The sequence below is a fragment of the Protomyctophum bolini genome (genome assembly GCF_963924005.1).
Source record: "Protomyctophum bolini genome assembly, chromosome: 3".
Taxonomy (NCBI): domain Eukaryota; kingdom Metazoa; phylum Chordata; class Actinopteri; order Myctophiformes; family Myctophidae; genus Protomyctophum; species Protomyctophum bolini.
In genome coordinates this window covers 17,251,712-17,269,935 of record NC_137864.1, presented here as the reverse complement: position 1 = coordinate 17,269,935, position 18,224 = coordinate 17,251,712, and the positions used below count along the sequence as shown (strand labels likewise).

General features: G+C 41.1%; 1 protein-coding gene across 2 annotated transcripts; it reads right to left on the bottom strand.

The window, feature by feature from the left end:
* Nucleotides 1-1,614: 1,614 nt before the first annotated feature.
* On the bottom strand, nucleotides 1,615-13,298 carry LOC308313280 (uncharacterized protein). Of its 2 annotated transcripts, XM_080760320.1 has the most exons (13): nucleotides 13,199-13,298; nucleotides 11,477-11,634; nucleotides 9,542-9,657; nucleotides 8,614-8,765; nucleotides 7,842-7,995; nucleotides 6,822-6,934; nucleotides 6,063-6,279; nucleotides 5,756-5,779; nucleotides 5,040-5,141; nucleotides 4,895-4,925; nucleotides 4,720-4,769; nucleotides 4,276-4,310; nucleotides 1,615-1,959 (listed from the first exon to the last, which is right to left on the bottom strand). In XM_080760320.1, the coding sequence occupies exons 2-13, from the start codon at nucleotides 11,482-11,484 to the stop codon at nucleotides 1,879-1,881; spliced, it is 1,083 nt and encodes a 360-aa protein (XP_080616446.1). In that variant the 5' UTR covers nucleotides 11,485-11,634; nucleotides 13,199-13,298; the 3' UTR covers nucleotides 1,615-1,878. The 2 variants fall into 2 exon arrangements, with proteins under 2 accessions (XP_080616446.1, XP_080616447.1); XM_080760321.1 differs by lacking the exon at nucleotides 4,276-4,310 and having other exon boundaries at nucleotides 4,745-4,769.
* Between the last annotated feature and the right edge of the window lie 4,926 nt (nucleotides 13,299-18,224).

Here is an 18,224-nt window from a genome sequence, read left to right as displayed (position 1 = left end):
TGTGTGTGTGTGTGTGTGTGTGTGTGTGCGCGCGTGCGTGCGTGTGTGCGTGCGCACTCATGTGTGTGCGTTTTTGCCACTTACACTGATAGAAGCCTAGTGGCAGTCCTGCAATGGGAGGCCAGTAAAATGTAATAAAAGTCGTAAGTATAATGCAGGCTATGCTTTCTGCTGCATTGCCAGAGGCCAAATGACAACCCTTCTTCTATACACGATTTATGGTCCACCATAAAAGAAAAAAACATATTACAGGTACAAAGTGTTTCTATACCTCCTCGGCCCTCTTATACTGTCTGGCTATGGTTCTGATGATGAGTTCTGACCACACCGTGTTGTCGTCTGGAGCACAAACATGCTGCAGTGTACATATTATGGCCAAAACACATGTACTGTTGTGGCTAAAACAAACTCAACTTCAACTTACATCACTGCAGGTGTACTTAAGTAAGGATTGATGTTCTTTTAACACAAGCTTCCGTTTTGCAGGTACAGAATTGAGCAGAATAGAGAATATGTGTGCCCAAAAAAAGGGGGGGGGAAAGAGAGGAAATGAGGTGGAATATCACAGTCTCTTGTGCAAGGAAGAGTAGTATAAGTATCATGTCAGTGTCATGGTCAGTATCATGTCAGTGTCATGCTAGTCAGTATCATGGTCAGTATCATGTCAGTGTCATGGTCAGTATCATGTCACTATGATGGTCAGTGTCTTGTCGGTATCACAGTAAGTATAGATAGTATACTCTGTGTGTGTGTGTGTGTGTGTGTGTGTGTGTGTGTGTGTGTGTGTGTGTGTGTGTGTGTGGCGTGTGCGTGCGACATGTGTGAGATAGATATTATGTGAAAACTATACCTGCAGCACTTTTGCTTCCATATCAGTTACTTTATACACCAGAGATAAGGGATTTGCTAATGCTTCTAATTAAGCTATATTACTCATTGGCTAATGCGTAGGGTCACCGACACCTACTGTATCACATAAGAACTAGCTTTATATCAAAGTATTACACCGTCTGTAGCTGTAGGCATTTGTGAACTTGAAAGACTGCTGTAGGTTACTAGGTTTGTTCTCAACAAACAATGTGTGAATATGTATAAAGAGTGCCCCCTGCTGGTTTGTAGTAGAACTACAAGGGAACTTGATCACAGGTTCCAGTTTCCTTCCACTTTATGCAAAAGATGCAGTACTTGCAGTTTTACATCGTAAAACCAAAATGTTGAATTGTGGGTTTGAGCTCACATTCCCTGTTGATGTAAATCAAAAGGGGGGGGGGGTGAATATCAACATCCTAATACATCCTAATACTCAAATCGTGACAGGCATCGTGCTGTCAAAATATGACCCCCCCCAGTCAAAAAACACTTTGTTTGAAATAGACACTCATGCTTTCCAAGGTGTGATTTGGGGGGGTCCTAAGGATGAATATAATTTACTTGACCACATATTTTACATAAAGTGGAATATAATATACTGTATTTAGTGTAAGAAGAGCCAGTAAAAATATATGTTCACTGCATTGGTGTGTTTAAAAAAAGAGAAAGAGGAGGAAACACAAATTATAGTTTTACTACAAAAGCTGAATTCCATATACAGTATAAAATTATGTAAACGACGATGACAGCAACAACAACAGGAATAGAGATACAGTATGTATAGGCTACTCAGAACTTAAAGAACAAACATGTAATATGTAATATCCTCACATGAAATGTACAACCTTGCTGAAATGATGGAAACTTACATCATATATTCAGTGTTGCTAAATGTTGCTTTAGTTTACAAGCTTTACATGCGAGAGGAAATAAACACAGTCACAGTCACAGTTAGAGAGAGAGAGAGAGAGCGAGAGAGAGAGAGAGAGAGAGAGAAAGATTTTCCTGCTAAGTTTGGGTTCGGTTTGCAAATGTTGATAGAGCATTCCATAAAGGTGTTCTGGGGACTGTACTTGTGTCTGCCCAATCCTGCAAATAAAACACATGCACGCACGCACGCACGCACACACACACGCACACGCACACACACACACACACACACACACACACACACACACACACACACACACGTGCACACACACGTGCACACACACACACACATGCACACACACATGCGTGAATGACAGGAGCATGTTTGAAAACTAGAATTGACATAATTTCCTCAGTTCCGGTCTGAATTGCCTCAACATCCTGGCGATATGGATCACAAGCTTTGTTGTCACAACAACAAGCTGTGAAATAGGAAGTGAAAAGAAGAGGCCATCATTGTACCTCTACAGCAGCGGTTCTCAAAGTGGGGTCCAGGGTCCTTGGGAGGTTTCCAAATAAAAATGGCCTACAAAGCCAAAGTGCCGTAATTACGATCAAAAATATAACTGAAAATGTATTTAAAAGTGTTTCAACTGGTCAGCCAAATGTGATATCGGCATATAAGTGATATCTGTTTTTGAGGTAATTGCATGTTGATCCCCCAAAATCACAAAGGCTGACTAATTTGACTTTTGGGATACGCAAATAAGTTGGTGTCCAAAAACGCAGAACACTGCAATTTTCAAATGGAATTTCAAATGGAACCAAATGGATCCTTGAGCATTCTTTTGGAAACTCAAACCATCAGAGTTATGGAGAGAACCCGTGCTCGACAGGTTTTATGTTAGTAAAAGCATTGTTTTGACAACGCTCAAGATTGAGATATCTGAGGAGGGTGGCTGGTATTTCCCTTTTAGGACAATGGTTGTCAAAGTTGTGTCCGGGGTCTATCTTAGAGTGTTAGAGTGCCCCCGCCCCCGGGGAACCTTAGACTTGATCCGGCCCTGGGAAATGCACCTCAAAATTGTACTTAGTAATTTCAAACTATTAGTTACTTTCCACCTGGACTGAAGTGGTTTTCAACACTTCAGATTATTTATAATGCATTTGAGCCACGGACCACGTACCATTTGATGACATTTAGCCTCTCAAACCCAAAACTTTAGCCGATTTGTCCACAATTCTATGCTGTATTGATGTTGGTACCATTAGAAGAGATAACAGGGAAACGTTGATCTACATTCTCTAATAGAGCGTCGCAGTCCCGCCCCCTTTCATGACGACGCCAGGCCCAGGAAATAATTCCCAATGCATTTTTCCCATAGATATTTCAAAAAGTATTTATTTAAAGACCTTATAAGCGTCGTACAAAGCCAACTGGAGTTGTGACAAATCATGACAACAAACACAATATTTTGGACCAAACAAATAATTTCTAATTCTTTGTTTGGACCAAAACATTGTGTTTATTGTCATGGTGTGTCACAACTCGAGTTGGCTTTGTCCGCAGCGTAAACGTCTTTAAAGAAATACTTTTTGAAAAGTCTATATGGAAAATGAACGGGGAATTATTTTCCGGGCCTCTCGAGGGGGCGGGACTACACTATTGTGTAGACTTCTTGTAAACTAAGAAAGAGAGATGTTTAATAATAATGTAACTCTTGAGAGTGTAAAATGGACCACCTGTAACTCCCTCAAGGACCACTGGTTGAAAACCATTGCGTTAGCGAATTGTGGGAGAGAGAGTCTGTGCAGTAACAGAACACAGAGAAAGCCTTGACAGCCTCTAGCTTATCTGATTAATTAGCCAATGAGAGTGATGTTAGCTAGTGTAAAGTGGCCCATGGAGCATACGTTTGTTGTCGGAGAGGTACCATACATGCATGCGTGCGTAGACCGTAAAAAGATGGTGCGTGTGTGTGCATACAGAATACACAGTACCCTGTATATTTGTGGGTATGTGTATGTTTACATGTAAAGGAATGTAAATAAGTGAATTGGAAGGAAATTCCAGAGAAAGTGCATGTAGCTTAAACGAACGATTATAAGTAGGCTTGTATAGATGAATCCGTGGAGCGGTGCCCTGTAGGCCAGGTGTAGGCAATCAATGCTGAGGTGTCAAGCTGTGGTTAATGTGACACCTCAGCTGTGACTGTGCCAAGTCACCCCTCTGTGGAGTCTACTCTATGACTTCACTTTGTCATTTTGTTGCCAAAGCTCTTCAAGTCACAAGGTTCAGAAGCAGAGCAGTGTTGTTTCAGGAAGCCATGCAACAATATGTCATGGGGGAGGGGGGACAGTAACAACGTATATTTACTTGAATAAATTGTTGTGTAATATGTGTGGTGTAGTCTATTCATATTTTTGGATAGGCTACTAATGAATTTAACTTATAAATAAAGTTTTACTGAGCAACTTTCACTTGTAGTCCCTGTCCCTGATTAACTCTCCAACAGTATGAAAGCAAAAAGTTACCTGACAGTCTAAGCTCACTGGCCTGAGAGTATAGTCTGTGAATACAAGAAAAATCACAATAACATTTATCAGTATCAGTTAATGAATAAGAAAGGCACATAAAAACTCATAAACATCAGCATTATCTTCAGTTTTTTTACACAAACATCACAATATTAACCACTCAAAGGAACACTTATTTTCATACAATTGTTCCTCACTAATGCACATTATGAGATCACACAATTATCTATTCACTCTGAGTCTCATCATTGCTGGTTCTGAAACCGGACTACAAATGACATCAACGATGGAGATAGGCCTTTCTCTTCTTGGAAAATTATTACACTGAAATACTGTAGAAATGTTTGAATTGACCATGATGATGTTATTCATTTACGGAATATAGAGTGTTCACAGAAATAGCAATAGACGTCAGAATGTGGTTTGAAGAGGAGGGCTTACCAACAACATGGTCCTTAGCACGAACCTTGGTCCAGAACTGTGCTTCTTCTCTGAGAAGAGCAACACATTGTTTTAACAGCACTGAGGATTCTCTGCAATTTTTAGAAAATCTCCCATAGCTTGAATGTGTTTGTATCAATTTAAGTATACTGTAAGATAATAAAAACGTAAGTACCTTTTCTTCTTTTCTTTGGCCACTGCTTGTACTTTATAATGAAGAAGGGTGGAGTGACATAAAACAAAATGTTACGTCACGCTGAGAACATGCAGAAAATAATGTATTATTTATTGTGCATAATGTACAGTATGTCCTGTCTTACCTTTCCTGTATGCGATGACCCCCACCAGGGCTAGTGCACAGCAGAACATGACCACAGCGGAGATAGAGCCCAGTACCAGAGGCCAGTCCACACCTGATAAACCTGAAGACATTACAACACTCACTGACCATTCAACTACACTGCCATATTAATTTAACCCAGTGGTTTTCAACCTTATTCATATCAAGGTCCAAAGAGTAGACGAATAACAGTTTAGGTCCAAATTGTATTCTGACCCCTCCACGAAAAGGCCTAGTTGTCCTGACCCCTTATCCATCATTTATACATTATGAATAATTAGTGTGGACTTAGATTGTTATCCGTCTGTAGACTAGTACTCAGCATTTGAGCCACCGAACCACCATTTGATATGCAGACCCTGAATTAAACGATATTTTGTTATCCTTGGATAAGACTTTGTCCACAATTCCATGCTGTATTGTTGGTAGGAGAGACACTAGCTGGGCTAAATTTGCTTAAACCCTAAAATCTACGGGTCCAATTTCTACACATTAGCAGATTAACAACATTTGGCACCTATGAGTTTTCGATAGTTGAAGCCTGCGCCGGCCTTCCTTGAACAGTAGTATGGTGTTTAGCGCACAATAGTTACCGGTAACTTAAAGTGCAAAATAGTATAAAAACAAATATTAAATCAAATTAGTCTATTTCATACCAAATTAGTATGAAATGGTGAATATTCTGTACTAGCCTACCTGTTGTGGAAGGAGGTGTAGGTCCTGAAAGACAGAATAAACACAACTGGTACCAAATGATAAATAATGTATAATATAAGCATGTGATGTACTAAATATGTACAATATATACAGCAATTTGGGAAATATATCCCCCTCTTTCTCCTTAGCTCTCTTTCTCACACATACGAGCACGCGCACACACACACACACACACACACACACACACACACACACACACACACACACACACACACACACACACACACACACACACACACACACACACACACACACACACACACACACACACACACGTCCAGTGTACCTCTAGGTGTGGACACAGCCAGAGGGAGACTGTGTTCAGAGGAGCTCCAGTCCTGTCCCAGGAGGACGGTGTACTGACAGCGGTACCACGTCGCTGAGGGCCCGTCCTGGACGGGCAGCGGGAACACGGCGTGGTGGCGGGTCACCGGGACGCGCTGGGTGGCCATGGGGTCCGTGGGGAGGAGGAGGAGCGGACTGCCACCGTCCACTTGGTAGGGCTGTCGCCAGTACAACATTTAAGTCACGCAAATTATTGTTTAATTGCGTTTTTTCTTGCATTGAACATTGGAACGTTACAATTTGTATTTCTGTTCGCCATTTGGGCTTCATAATCACAAATTGCCATGATTTCTTCCACCATAAAACGTGATGATCATCGGGTATTATAAGGAGGAATAACAAAAATAAAAATAAAGTGTACATTATTTATTTGTTAAAATGTAGCTTTTATGTGGACACGCCCACCAGTTCATTAAGTATGCCTGGTTTGCCTGGTGGGTGGTCACCACATGAAAAACTGGAGAAAGAATATACAAAAATCACGGCACTCCATCATTAACATTAAAAGACAAAAAAATCACAAAATAGCAGAAATAGTTTTTCCATATAAGCATGCAGGTCTGCTATTTCTGCCATTTTTGTGAAAATGTTTGGACATTTTTCAACGGAAACGACTGACGATTATGCAATGATAATTGAAATTATCTCCAATAGTTGCGATTGGGCGACTCTACGTAATAATTGTGACAGTGTGCCTAACCACTTGGTAGAGGGAGAACACGGAGCCGGGGAAGGCGGCTGAGCCGGTGCACGTCAGGCGCCTCACACCTCCTGCATCCTCCTGGAGAGAGAGCATGGGAGCTGGCAGCATGTCTGCATGGGAGTCAAGAGGACATGTCATTTAGACTAGAGCAGTGGGTCACCAAGTGGGGTCCGGGGACCCCCAGGGGTCCTTGAGGGAGTTCCAGGGGGTCCCCAGCTACATGATAGTTAGCTGTTGTGTTGTGAAAAAATGAGTGTTAAAAAATCCACATGTCACCTCAGGACTCTTTTTTAAATGTTTTATACGTTTTGACAAATGTAATAATAAAATGCTCCTCACTGGCAGGTGAGTCAGTAGGAGACGACAGCAGTGACAACACAGACACATGTGTGGGGAGGAATTAATTGGCATAAAAAAAATAGGCTACCTTAAATTTAAAACAGCCTCACACATACAGTACAGTAGTAGCTACAGGTGTGTGCGACTGTGCATACAGCACCACATCCTCTGTTAACCGTCTACACAGCAGAGCACTGTTTGAAGTGTCTGTCTGTGTGTGTGTGTGTGTGTGTGTGTGTGTGTGTGTGTGGGTGCGTGCGTGCGTGCGTGCGTGTGTGCGTGCGTGCGTGTTTCTATATGAGGTGCAGGATGTCGCTGCCTTCCACAAACACACAGCTTACAGTACATCGGCCTACCACAGAGAATATCTGTGGTAGGCCTAGTTATTGGTGGCTGTTGAAGGAAGGCGGATGGAAGTGTTTATTGTTCTGTACCACATGCACACAGCTGGATAACCTGCTGCATCCAAAACTAGGCCTAAAGATAATTTCTCATTCCGCTGGAGATAAATGCAACAATTACACACACACAAACCCACACACGTACACCCACACACCCACACACACACAAACACACACACACACACACACACACACACACACACACACACACACACACACACACACACACACACACACACACACACACACACACACGCGTGCACACAAGTGCACTCACATTGCTGCATGTTGAGTGTGAGGTATTGGCTGAAGCCACTGTAGACTCCGTGGTTGTTCTGGTACAGGCAGCAGTAAAGACCTCCTCCACCGACAGTGACAGTGACAGTGTATTGAGCCGTCTCCATGCCATGCTGGTTCACCACGGAAGCCACCTCCAAGAGAAGATTGGTAGCATTATGGAGTGGAAAAAGTACACAAAACGTTTAGGAGATGTAGTGGAGTAGTTCCCAAACTTTTTCATGTCAAGGACCCCCAAATTGACACTAATTAGCCTGTGACCCCCATTTGAAGAGACATGCCAGGGACCCCCATAAGAGAAGATATTTACGGCTCTAGCAGTGATTCTCAACCTGTTTAATTTCAAGGACCCCCAGTTTGACATGCATTAGCCTATGGTCGGACCCCCATTTAATGGCTTTTCTATCTCTGGGACGCCCAATTTATATTGTAAAATCAATGTTAATTTAACTGTGTTAGTGTACACTCTCAGAGTTACAGACCCATAAGGGTCCATTTGGTTCATAACTATCATTTATCTGGGGACCCCTGGAACTCCCTCAAGGACCCCTTGGAGTAGACCACTTAAGCCCTGCGTCATATCGTGATGTGTTACTCACACTACTATTTGGAAATTCACTTTTCACTGTAAGTTTTATTTTATTTTGGCCTATATATAATAACAAGCAGAAAATATTTGAAAAGTGATCAATATTATGTCGGCGTCCAGTATCATTATTGTCTGCCTATACACCACAACGGACCAAACTTACCGGTTTTTGGTCACGGAAAAGTGTGAAGTTTGTCCCAAGATGTCCCTCGGGAGCCTGACAGATTAGAACTACTCTGTCCCTTGTCCTGGTGGTCTGCTTAAGCTCAGGGGCAGGGAGAACTCTGGGAGTGATGGTGGATGATAAGACTCTATCTGAGGAGGAGAGGAAAAGATAACCCAAAGAGAAGAGAATAATTATGCTTCCACACCTGTGCTGCGTAAAACTAATTTAGTAAAACTAATTTAACGGGGTATTTCACTTGGGGGGTGGGGGTGGGGGGGGGTAATTTCATCGCCTACGAACCAAGGACATGGTGTTTTCAATTAATCTATCATGGTTAAAATTGAGTTTTTATAGGAAGGGGGCAGGGCAGCTAAAATGAATATCAAATATCCAAATACTGAATCAAGCAACTTAAAACCTGTCCAGGGTGTTCACAAAAGCCTGAGTACAGTAGATGATGAAATGACCCCCCTCCCCCTAAAGAAAAGAGTGAAATATCCCTAAGCCCTATTTTTGTTGTACATTAAATAGCTAAAATAGTTGAATTACAAGATCAAAACACAACACATCGCATTCTGAGCATGTAGATTCAATGTGTGCTATTCTAGATTTTTTTTACATTTCTTGTTAAAATGGGTTCAAAATAAGGGATATGCCATGGTGAATGTGGTTGAAAATAAACTGGGTCCCAAATGACACTTTATCCAGTGGAAACAATAGTTTTATACAATTATACAGCTAAATAATATAATAGCAGACGTGAAAATAATCTTCCTCAACTGACATTATCTGGAAAATCTGTGAATAAGAATACAGACAGTATAGGCCTATAATCCTTTCTAAATAGGTGACAAAACAGAAGGTCATCATGAGAAGATTCAGATGTTCAACATCTGGATGAAATTAAGATTAGTGTGATACTTACTCCAGTGCTGTAGAGCAAAGCAGAGCAGAGTGTACATCCATAGTGAGAGACAGGAGTCAATGCAAACAACCAGCATGTTTGTAGCAAGACAACACGCCGCGGTATGGAGGGACCAACTGTGAAGACAAGAAGCGAGAACCTCACCCTCTTTCAGTGTGTGTGTGTGTGTGTGTGTGTGTGTGTGTGTGTGTGTGTGTGTGTGTGTGCGCGCGCGCGTGTGTGCGCGCGCGCTTGTCTCTCTCTCTCCTGCTCTTCATAGCAAGTATGACATCCTTCTGGAAACAGAATGAGAGAGGGGAAGTTGAAACTATAAACATGCTTCCTTTTTAAGAGCCGATCGGTCGGATGTTCGACAGCTATTGTAAGAATAAAGAAAATAAAGTTTATATTCAACACACATGAAATTGTTCCGTCAAAACATTAAGGGAGATAATAATGACAAGCACTGAGACTATAGGGGAGGTTAGCAGCTGACAAACAAGATCTTTATATAAGTCGACACTGTCTACACACAATCTCTTCAGTTGTTGAAACTATGTTGAAGGCATGTTTGCCAACATCCACATCTGTAGGAGAGAGGAATTTGACATACTGGCCTAGAGATGGTCGGTTGTTGATTCAAACAGTAAGCCGTTTATAAATTACGTCAACAGCATTGCAATAAGTATCCTTTATCAAAATATGCAATCTTAGTTTATTCCAAATAATTACATACGGTAATTTGGATATGATGTTCACAAACTAAATATATTGCACTATAGAAATCCAAATAAGCCTGCATGGTGATTATATACATTTGTAGCATTATGCATATAAATGTTTTCTTTCAACAACGTATTTCTCTTAGGCCATTCACACTAACTTTATTCTCAGAAATAATGAATGCATTATAAATTCCACATAAAATGATGTCTTTCCTGGTAGATGACAAAGAAAAGAGAGCAACGACCTGCAAATCACCAACCCAAGTTTGGGTAGGTGCTGAGCGATGAACAAGACAACAAAACGTGCATGCATACCTTTTCTGTTACTTCTACTCCACTACAATTACAGCATTTGACAGCTTTTGTTACGTGTTACTTTGAAGATCTTATTATTAATGCACAAATGAATACAAAGCTGATCTACAATGTAACGTGTTATATGTGCCTTCTATACATTTGAGTACTTATGCGTCTTTGGTAGTCAAAGTATATTTTTTTCTAGTTTTATATGTAGCCTTATTAATGAATTCCTCTGATGTTGTCCCCCAAACAAAGCCAAGCATTGGAGGGGCTTGCACCTTGCGCCCCTCAAAAATCACACCCATGTGAAGTGAGCAGTGCCTTTTATCATGATGTATTATGATGATATACACACACAGTAACCGTGCTGCTACCAACGACATCCGACATCCAAACAAAACACATTAAGTAGGGACTAATAGACATTAGACAACCAAACACACAAAGTTAGATGTTGGAATGACTTAGTAGGCTACCGCTCAAGAAGAAAACATATTGTATTTCATGAGAAAAATCCTCTCTATCACACTGTGTGCCATAACCCTCACCCGTGCTAAAAGGTAGCCTACCTGTTCCTGTTTCTCATTTCTTGTGCCCCTGTGATCTATTCCTGTAGTTGGTTGTATACTAACCACAAGATGGCAGTAGTTAGCTATGATTGTGACAGTGTGCACTGTGCAGTTTGATCCACTGCAGGATCAATGTATGCTTCCACAGATGGTTAGTTCAGAGATGTTCTTTTGATTAGACCTCAAAAGATCAATAGGCCTGCTGTATGTCACATAAGTAATATTACAGGTCAGTAAATGGTAAATGGTGCATTTATATAGCACCTTTATCCAAGGCGCTTTACATAGATTGTGCATTACATTCACCCACTCACACACACATTCATACACCGATTGCGGTGGAAGCCATGCAAGGTACCAACCAGCACATCGGGAGCAATTTGGGGTTCAGTGTCTTGCCCAAGGACACTTCGACATGTAGACAGGAGGAGCTGGGATTCGAACCGCCGACCCATGGATCATTGGACGACCTGCTCTACCTCTTGAGCGACAGTCGCTCCAGTGGAAGTGGAATAAACAGCTGCATACAATAGGTACATCAAACAGTCAGGATAAAATACACATCCAATCCTAATTCCATTGGCCTCACACTTTTTGTTTTGTTCGTTTTTCATACACTATACAATATACACTACTTGATAGCTTGAGCTTTACACAAGAAAAGCATCATTCCTAATGTCCTGCCATCATATGGCTTCAATTAATTATTTATGAGATGTAGGCCTATATTGCCCATAAACCCAGCTGTGAACTTTTGTTAACGTCAACAAAAAGGTTTTTTGAAAATAAAAGTATCATAAATGGTCTATTCTTCTGCACTGCTGCTATTTGCTGCTAAAGGCAAAAACTATTGAGAGGCTTGATGATCTGCCATTACTGTAAAAGAATGGTCCCTCGAGCGGAGAGAACATGCAGAGTGTGGACGTGACTCCACTGCAAACAGCTCTGCTCTAAACAACGTCTTGATGTGTCCCCAAAGGGCATTTGAGTGAAATATATATTAAAACCGTGTGAAGTGAGAGGCGCTCTTGTCATCGTAGAATTGTACTCATATTTGGCATACATTTGACCTAATTTCACCTTTCAATGGAAAATTTTTAGACTTGTGGGGACAAAATAAAGTAAGACAAGAGTGACTTTTTTTTAAATAAATAAATGCAGAGGTGATAGTGTGTGCAGGCTCACAGTAGGCTCTGCAAGTAGATAAACATGCGAGGGTGTGTGTGAATAGAATCTATTGGCATCAACATTGGTGCCAACATCGGCACAAAGGAGGGTGATCACTTCGTTTGAGTACAAAGAAAAACATACTTAGATAAATTAAGTGCCCCACATCTGTATGTAAATTACACACCCGGCCTACCGGCAACTACATTCATTAAAACTCTGGGAATGTTATATTTCGTGGACAATGAAAATAGGTTGGATTTTTTTTATGTGGCGTCATTAAAATTCATGTTGACAATGACATGGCACACTGACTAAAATAAAACATGGCACTTTGGGAAATAAATGGGGAATTTGTCATAATGCTGCTTTGTCCCATGATACTGCTGAATTATTGCTCACCCTCCACCATACCACCCCAATAACACCTGGTTTTTATAAACAGTACTATGATGGGGGATTCAGAAGGCATTCTATTTGGTAGGGGAGATGGCCAGGCCCAGATACTAAAATCAGATCAATTCATCGTCAAACCAAATAAACCAAAACACATTTTATATTAATTTAAATTATTTTAATTAAATGAGCTGTCCTGACAGAGAAAGAGAGCAAGAGAGAGATTTGACAATGATTAAAATATGAAAGAACTAATTAAAAACTTTAGTAATTTCCTTTGCTTATGATTTGTAAGCTCTCTTATTTCAAATCCTCAACGGGAGGTCACCATACTCTTTAGAAAAGATGAGATGCAGAGCCAAATGGAATTAAGATAGACGGGGCAGGTAAGGAAGAAAATATATCAAAAAACGATCTCACGGTCACGGTTCATTGCACAACTCACATTAGTTCCTTTTTCTCCCCATGGTCATCATGCATTGAAATGACTAATGTAAAGTGGCTGCCATTTCCTACCTCACCATCATAATTGCAGGTCTGAAGTCAGCCTTCTGGGACACCATTATGCCAATGGACGATTAATGACATTTAATTATGATGACTCATGATTTCTCCATCTGTGAAATGAAGCAAGACCCATATATTCTTTAATCTCAACACCTAAGGATATGATCGCACTCGCCAACAGAAAAAAAAAGCAACCACGCTACAGTTTCACTTTATTTTGGCCAGACAAAATTGCAGTGGTGGAAACTAATCAAGTACATTTGCTCAAGTAATGTACATAAGATTTCTAGGCAAGTGCTTTTTCTAGACAAAGTTGGAGGTTATTCATTTAGATCTGAGGCAGATGCTTAAAGGTTTGAGGAAAATCTCTTTTCCATTTCAATTACACACCTGAATTTGGAACATTCAGTGGTTTTTCTGCAGTTTTCTCTGTGTTCTGAAGCATTTTGAGTTGCAATGAAAACGGGCAAAATCCCTCTGACATCTGCTGGCAAATTATTTTTCATATATGGGATTTTTAGACTCCACAGGCAAATCAGAGCACTTGCTTGAGCCAGAAAACGTGTCGTGCTGCATTTCGAGCTTGTGGATCTGCCATTTTTGTGTGTGCTGTAGTATGATCAAGTATAGGGCATTCATTGAGGTTTCTGCCAGGCAGCAACTTTTATCCCTTTTTCAGTTAGGCTTTTATTGGCTAGTAAAGAGAGGAACATTTCTGCAAACAGGATAATGCTCAAACAGTGCTTTATTTCAAAAGTTCCATAACATACATAAGTGAAACAAACATAACAGTGCTATTAAGTGCTTTGAAACAGAGCAGTTCTGGTAGGGGATTCAGGGATCCTCGTCCTAATCTGACGCCTAGAATCACATGCACACAAAAACACAGTATATTTGAGAATATTCAGATTATTGTATTGACATTGCTGCAAAAAAGTAATCAACTATGACGAAAACTGGCTCACAACGCATCACAGTGCGAGGCGTTGTGAGCTTGTAGAACGGATATTAGTCTTTTCACAATCAAATTATAAGGGAGCAGCTGACCATAGCAATAGCTGAAAATCACAGTGTCTTTATCAATGACGTTACCTCAGCATAGAAGAGTGTCATTTATCCTCTTTACAATCTTGGTCAGCATGTTCTTTCCTTGTTTGACCGAACCCACCAACTCTTCAATTTGGCTTCTCCTGCAAAAACACGGGTAAAAACATTAATCACATGGGCATAGGAGGGTTTTGACCATTAATGCAGAGATTGACATTCTAATCAATGATAGAAAAAGTTAGGTGGTTTGAGGATCCAAAAGGAGTTAGGAGGTTTAGGGCCGATTCATACTGCTATTTTACTGCTGTAGTACCGAAATGATGTTGGCTCGTCAGAAATTTTCAGTAGGAGTATGCATCGGCCCTTAGTCAGAAGTGATTTTTCGTACCTTTTCATTGGTACAATATTTGATCATTTACCGATTTTCTGGTCCCTGAACCATTGAGAGCACGATTTTCACTGTGCATTTAATGGCCACACTTCCACTGATCAGCACCAGTGGTCTACCCTCGCCTCAAATAATGAGACTTGGCGTCATACCATCGATGGTGGCGTGTCTACCTTTGAGAGAAACCGACGCGACGAAAAAGAAAGAACTGGAATGCAGCACAAGCACAAACATCAGAGCACTCGTTTCCCTGCAGTGGCAGAGCTTGCCTCATCAGACACCAACGTGCCTGCAGCAGACGTGGACATCAGCCTCCCTAGATCTTCGTTCGCGAAGCAAAGCCATGAATGGCCACACTTACGTGGTGCTTCCGATGCGGTTTGTGAACGAGCAGAGGCGAACGGTGCAGAGCGGGTAGTCTGGGGTGACCTCGACGGACAGCTGGAACTTGGCGAAGGCCTTCAGACTGCTGAACAGCAGGCACACCCTGGGAGGAGGACATGGAATACCGGAGGTCAGGGACCTGAAGTTTTTATTTTCTAGATCAGTGGTTTTCAACCAGTGGGCCTTGAAGGGATTCCAGGTGGTCCCCAGCTAAATGATAGGAGTTGGTAACCAAATGGACCCTTGTAGATCTTTAACTCTTGAGAGCATAAAATGGTAATAAAAGGTTACATTTTATGCTCTCAAGAGTTAAATTATTGTTAAACATCTCCAGATTTCCAAGAAGTCAATACAGCATGAAATTGTGGAAAGAATCTTATCCATCGATAAAAATATTCTTTAGTTTTGAGTCCAAGCAGATAAATGTCATCAAATTGTGGCCCGTGGCTCAAATGCAGAGTAAATAATGGGCCTCGAGATGGAAATGGTTGAAAACGAACCACTGATCTACAGGTGAATTCTTACCGCGTGTCTTCACAGCTGATTTCCAGCAGGTTCAGCCTCGGAGCTCCCCACTTGGCCATCGAGTCCACCTCCATTCCCAGCAGGCAGAGGCGAGCGGCAGTCACGCTCACCCTGTGAAGCAGCTGAATGGACCGGCAGAGAAGGAGACAAATGTATGGAAAAATGTATACTTTATTTGGGGACATTTTCATGGGTACCCAACAAGTCGCCGCTGTCAGCATGTCCAATGGTTTTCATTGATTCAATATTCATAAAGCCAGACAACAATGTGGGGCATCGGAAGTTCTCAACGGGCCGAAAATTAAGAATTTGACGCCATGGGTTGAGCTTGTAGATCAGTTATTTTTGCACGACACTGTAGCATGAGGTGAAGTAGTGCATTCATTTACAAAAGCTGAAATACAGATAAACTTATACGTAAGAGCAGTACACAGGAAAGTACAGTATGTATTGAAATGAGTTATGGTCTTTACTTTACCTGTGGGACGTATCGACGGGTTGGATACTTGTCCTTCAGTGCAGAGTTTGCTTCAATGTACTGGGACAGCAGTGTGTGAACAAGCCTGGCGTGACACTTTGACTTCTTATCTAAATAGAAAAATAACGTTTTAAGTACAGCAAGTGTATTCAGTCCAGCTCAATGAGACTTGTATGGTATGCGAGGACACAAATTAGCGAGGGTTTCACCTAAAATCCTTTTAAAGAAATGTTAAAATGTTTATTATTCCACTTTTTTCAGAACACGAATCTTCCGCAGCAAAAGATTAATTAATATTTAATCAAACTCTTCTCTCTATTGCTTCCCCTATAACCAGGTCTGAGCGTGATAAAAACTAAACAAGGTTAAATTGTGTAATTACAGACAATGTCTCCATAGTGTCACTTTGTCATATAAATATTGGTCCATATCTCAATGCACTTGTATGTCACATCACATCGCTTATAATCTGAAACAAACACAATATTCACATTACACAGATAAAAAATTACACTGATATACAGATTCAGAGTCAAGGCGTCACTGCTGCGTTTTCCAGTTTTCAAAAAACGTGTCAAGTCTGCAAGAGCCTTTAAACTGAGAATCTGAATTGTGCCATGCAGAAAGGCAGGGTGAATCATTTGACTGTAGCTACCATGTGATTGAGCCCCTTACCATTCAGTTGCACTAGTGTCAAGGTGATGTTGGTTATGTTCCTCTCATCAGTAAGGTCTCCTTCGAAACACATCAGAAACTATTTTACAATCACACCAGTAGTGGAAGAAGTACTCTGAATGTAGCTATGGCACAATACAAAGAAAACGAAGAGGCCTGTATTAAAAACATTACAGAGTAAAAGCCCAACATTTAAAAGTTGTCCAACTATTCTAAAATGCCATATCTACAAGCTCACAACATGCTGTGATGAGACACGTTGTGTCTCATCAAAGTATGCCTGAAGGTCAGTAGACCGAAAGCTTGCCAAATAAATTGATTGTGTGCAGATCTGAGTGTGCGGAGCTTCCCTTTATTTTTTCTCATGTTCCCTTTGTGGCTCCAGCACCTCTCTTAAGTTTTCTCAGCGGATGAGCGGTGGTTCTTTTTCTATAATTATCCAAAGTATAAAATAAAGTCTTTCTAAAACAAGTGGTTTTCTAATATAACAAAGTTCTCAAGAAAAAGTACTTCCGAATTGTACTGAAGTACAGTCATCTACTTTCCACCACTGAACAATACAGACATGGAAGTGCAAGGTCTGCTGGTAACATCAGACATCATGCTGCCAAAGAGATTCTATATAAAGATGCAACACTCCTCAAATACTTGGAATCACCACTAGATGGCGCATCACTCCAATATGGCGGCAGCACTTTCTATGCAACACTTCAAACACACGTAAACATGCAGTCATGTGCATACATGCACTCCGATATATTCTTACCAATTTCTGCTTTGATCCATTCATAAATATGATAATGAGTAAATCAATATATGAGAGTAGAATAGGATAAACACAAGTTTGTGTTTTGTTCAGCGTGACTTTTTAATGTATTTTAAAGCAACTGGAAGTTACGTCATCACTCCAATAATGGTGGAGGCGCTGGTTGTTACTATGGGACTTAATGGCTCTTTATATAGAATCTCTTTGATGCCGCTACTCAACGTACCGTGAGCTTCCTCAAACTCCACGTCCAGGTGCATGGTGTTGTACACAAACGTGTACACTGCATGCTTCCCCGTTTCCTCCTTCAGCTTCCACTCATTCAACCTGCAGTGAAGAAATTGGAGAAGATATAAAAAAGACAAATATTGAGGCGCTCTGGTGGCACAGTCCCTGCCCACCACCACGGAGGTTGTGGGTTCTAATCTACCGTGGTGCAAAAACAATTGGACCATACATTCTGAGAAGTAGACTATACAAATTCTTAGAATGTCTACTCGTAGTCTTCCTAGTCAGGGACAGCCCTAGTGAACCTCCATCAGACTGACATTTCCAGAGTGGTGCGGTGGTGATGGAGATGCCCCGTCTCAGCTCGGAGCCTGCGCAGCTTGTCCTTTTTCTGCTTGTTCTGCAGCTCCAGCTCACACATTTCCCTTTGGTAGAATACAAAAACACATTTACTGAATTCCTGGTAAAAACGATCATGAAGATGCCGTTATTATTCATCATTGCCGTCGGGCAAAAACCCCTTCTCTCCATATTTTTTTAATGTTTTTT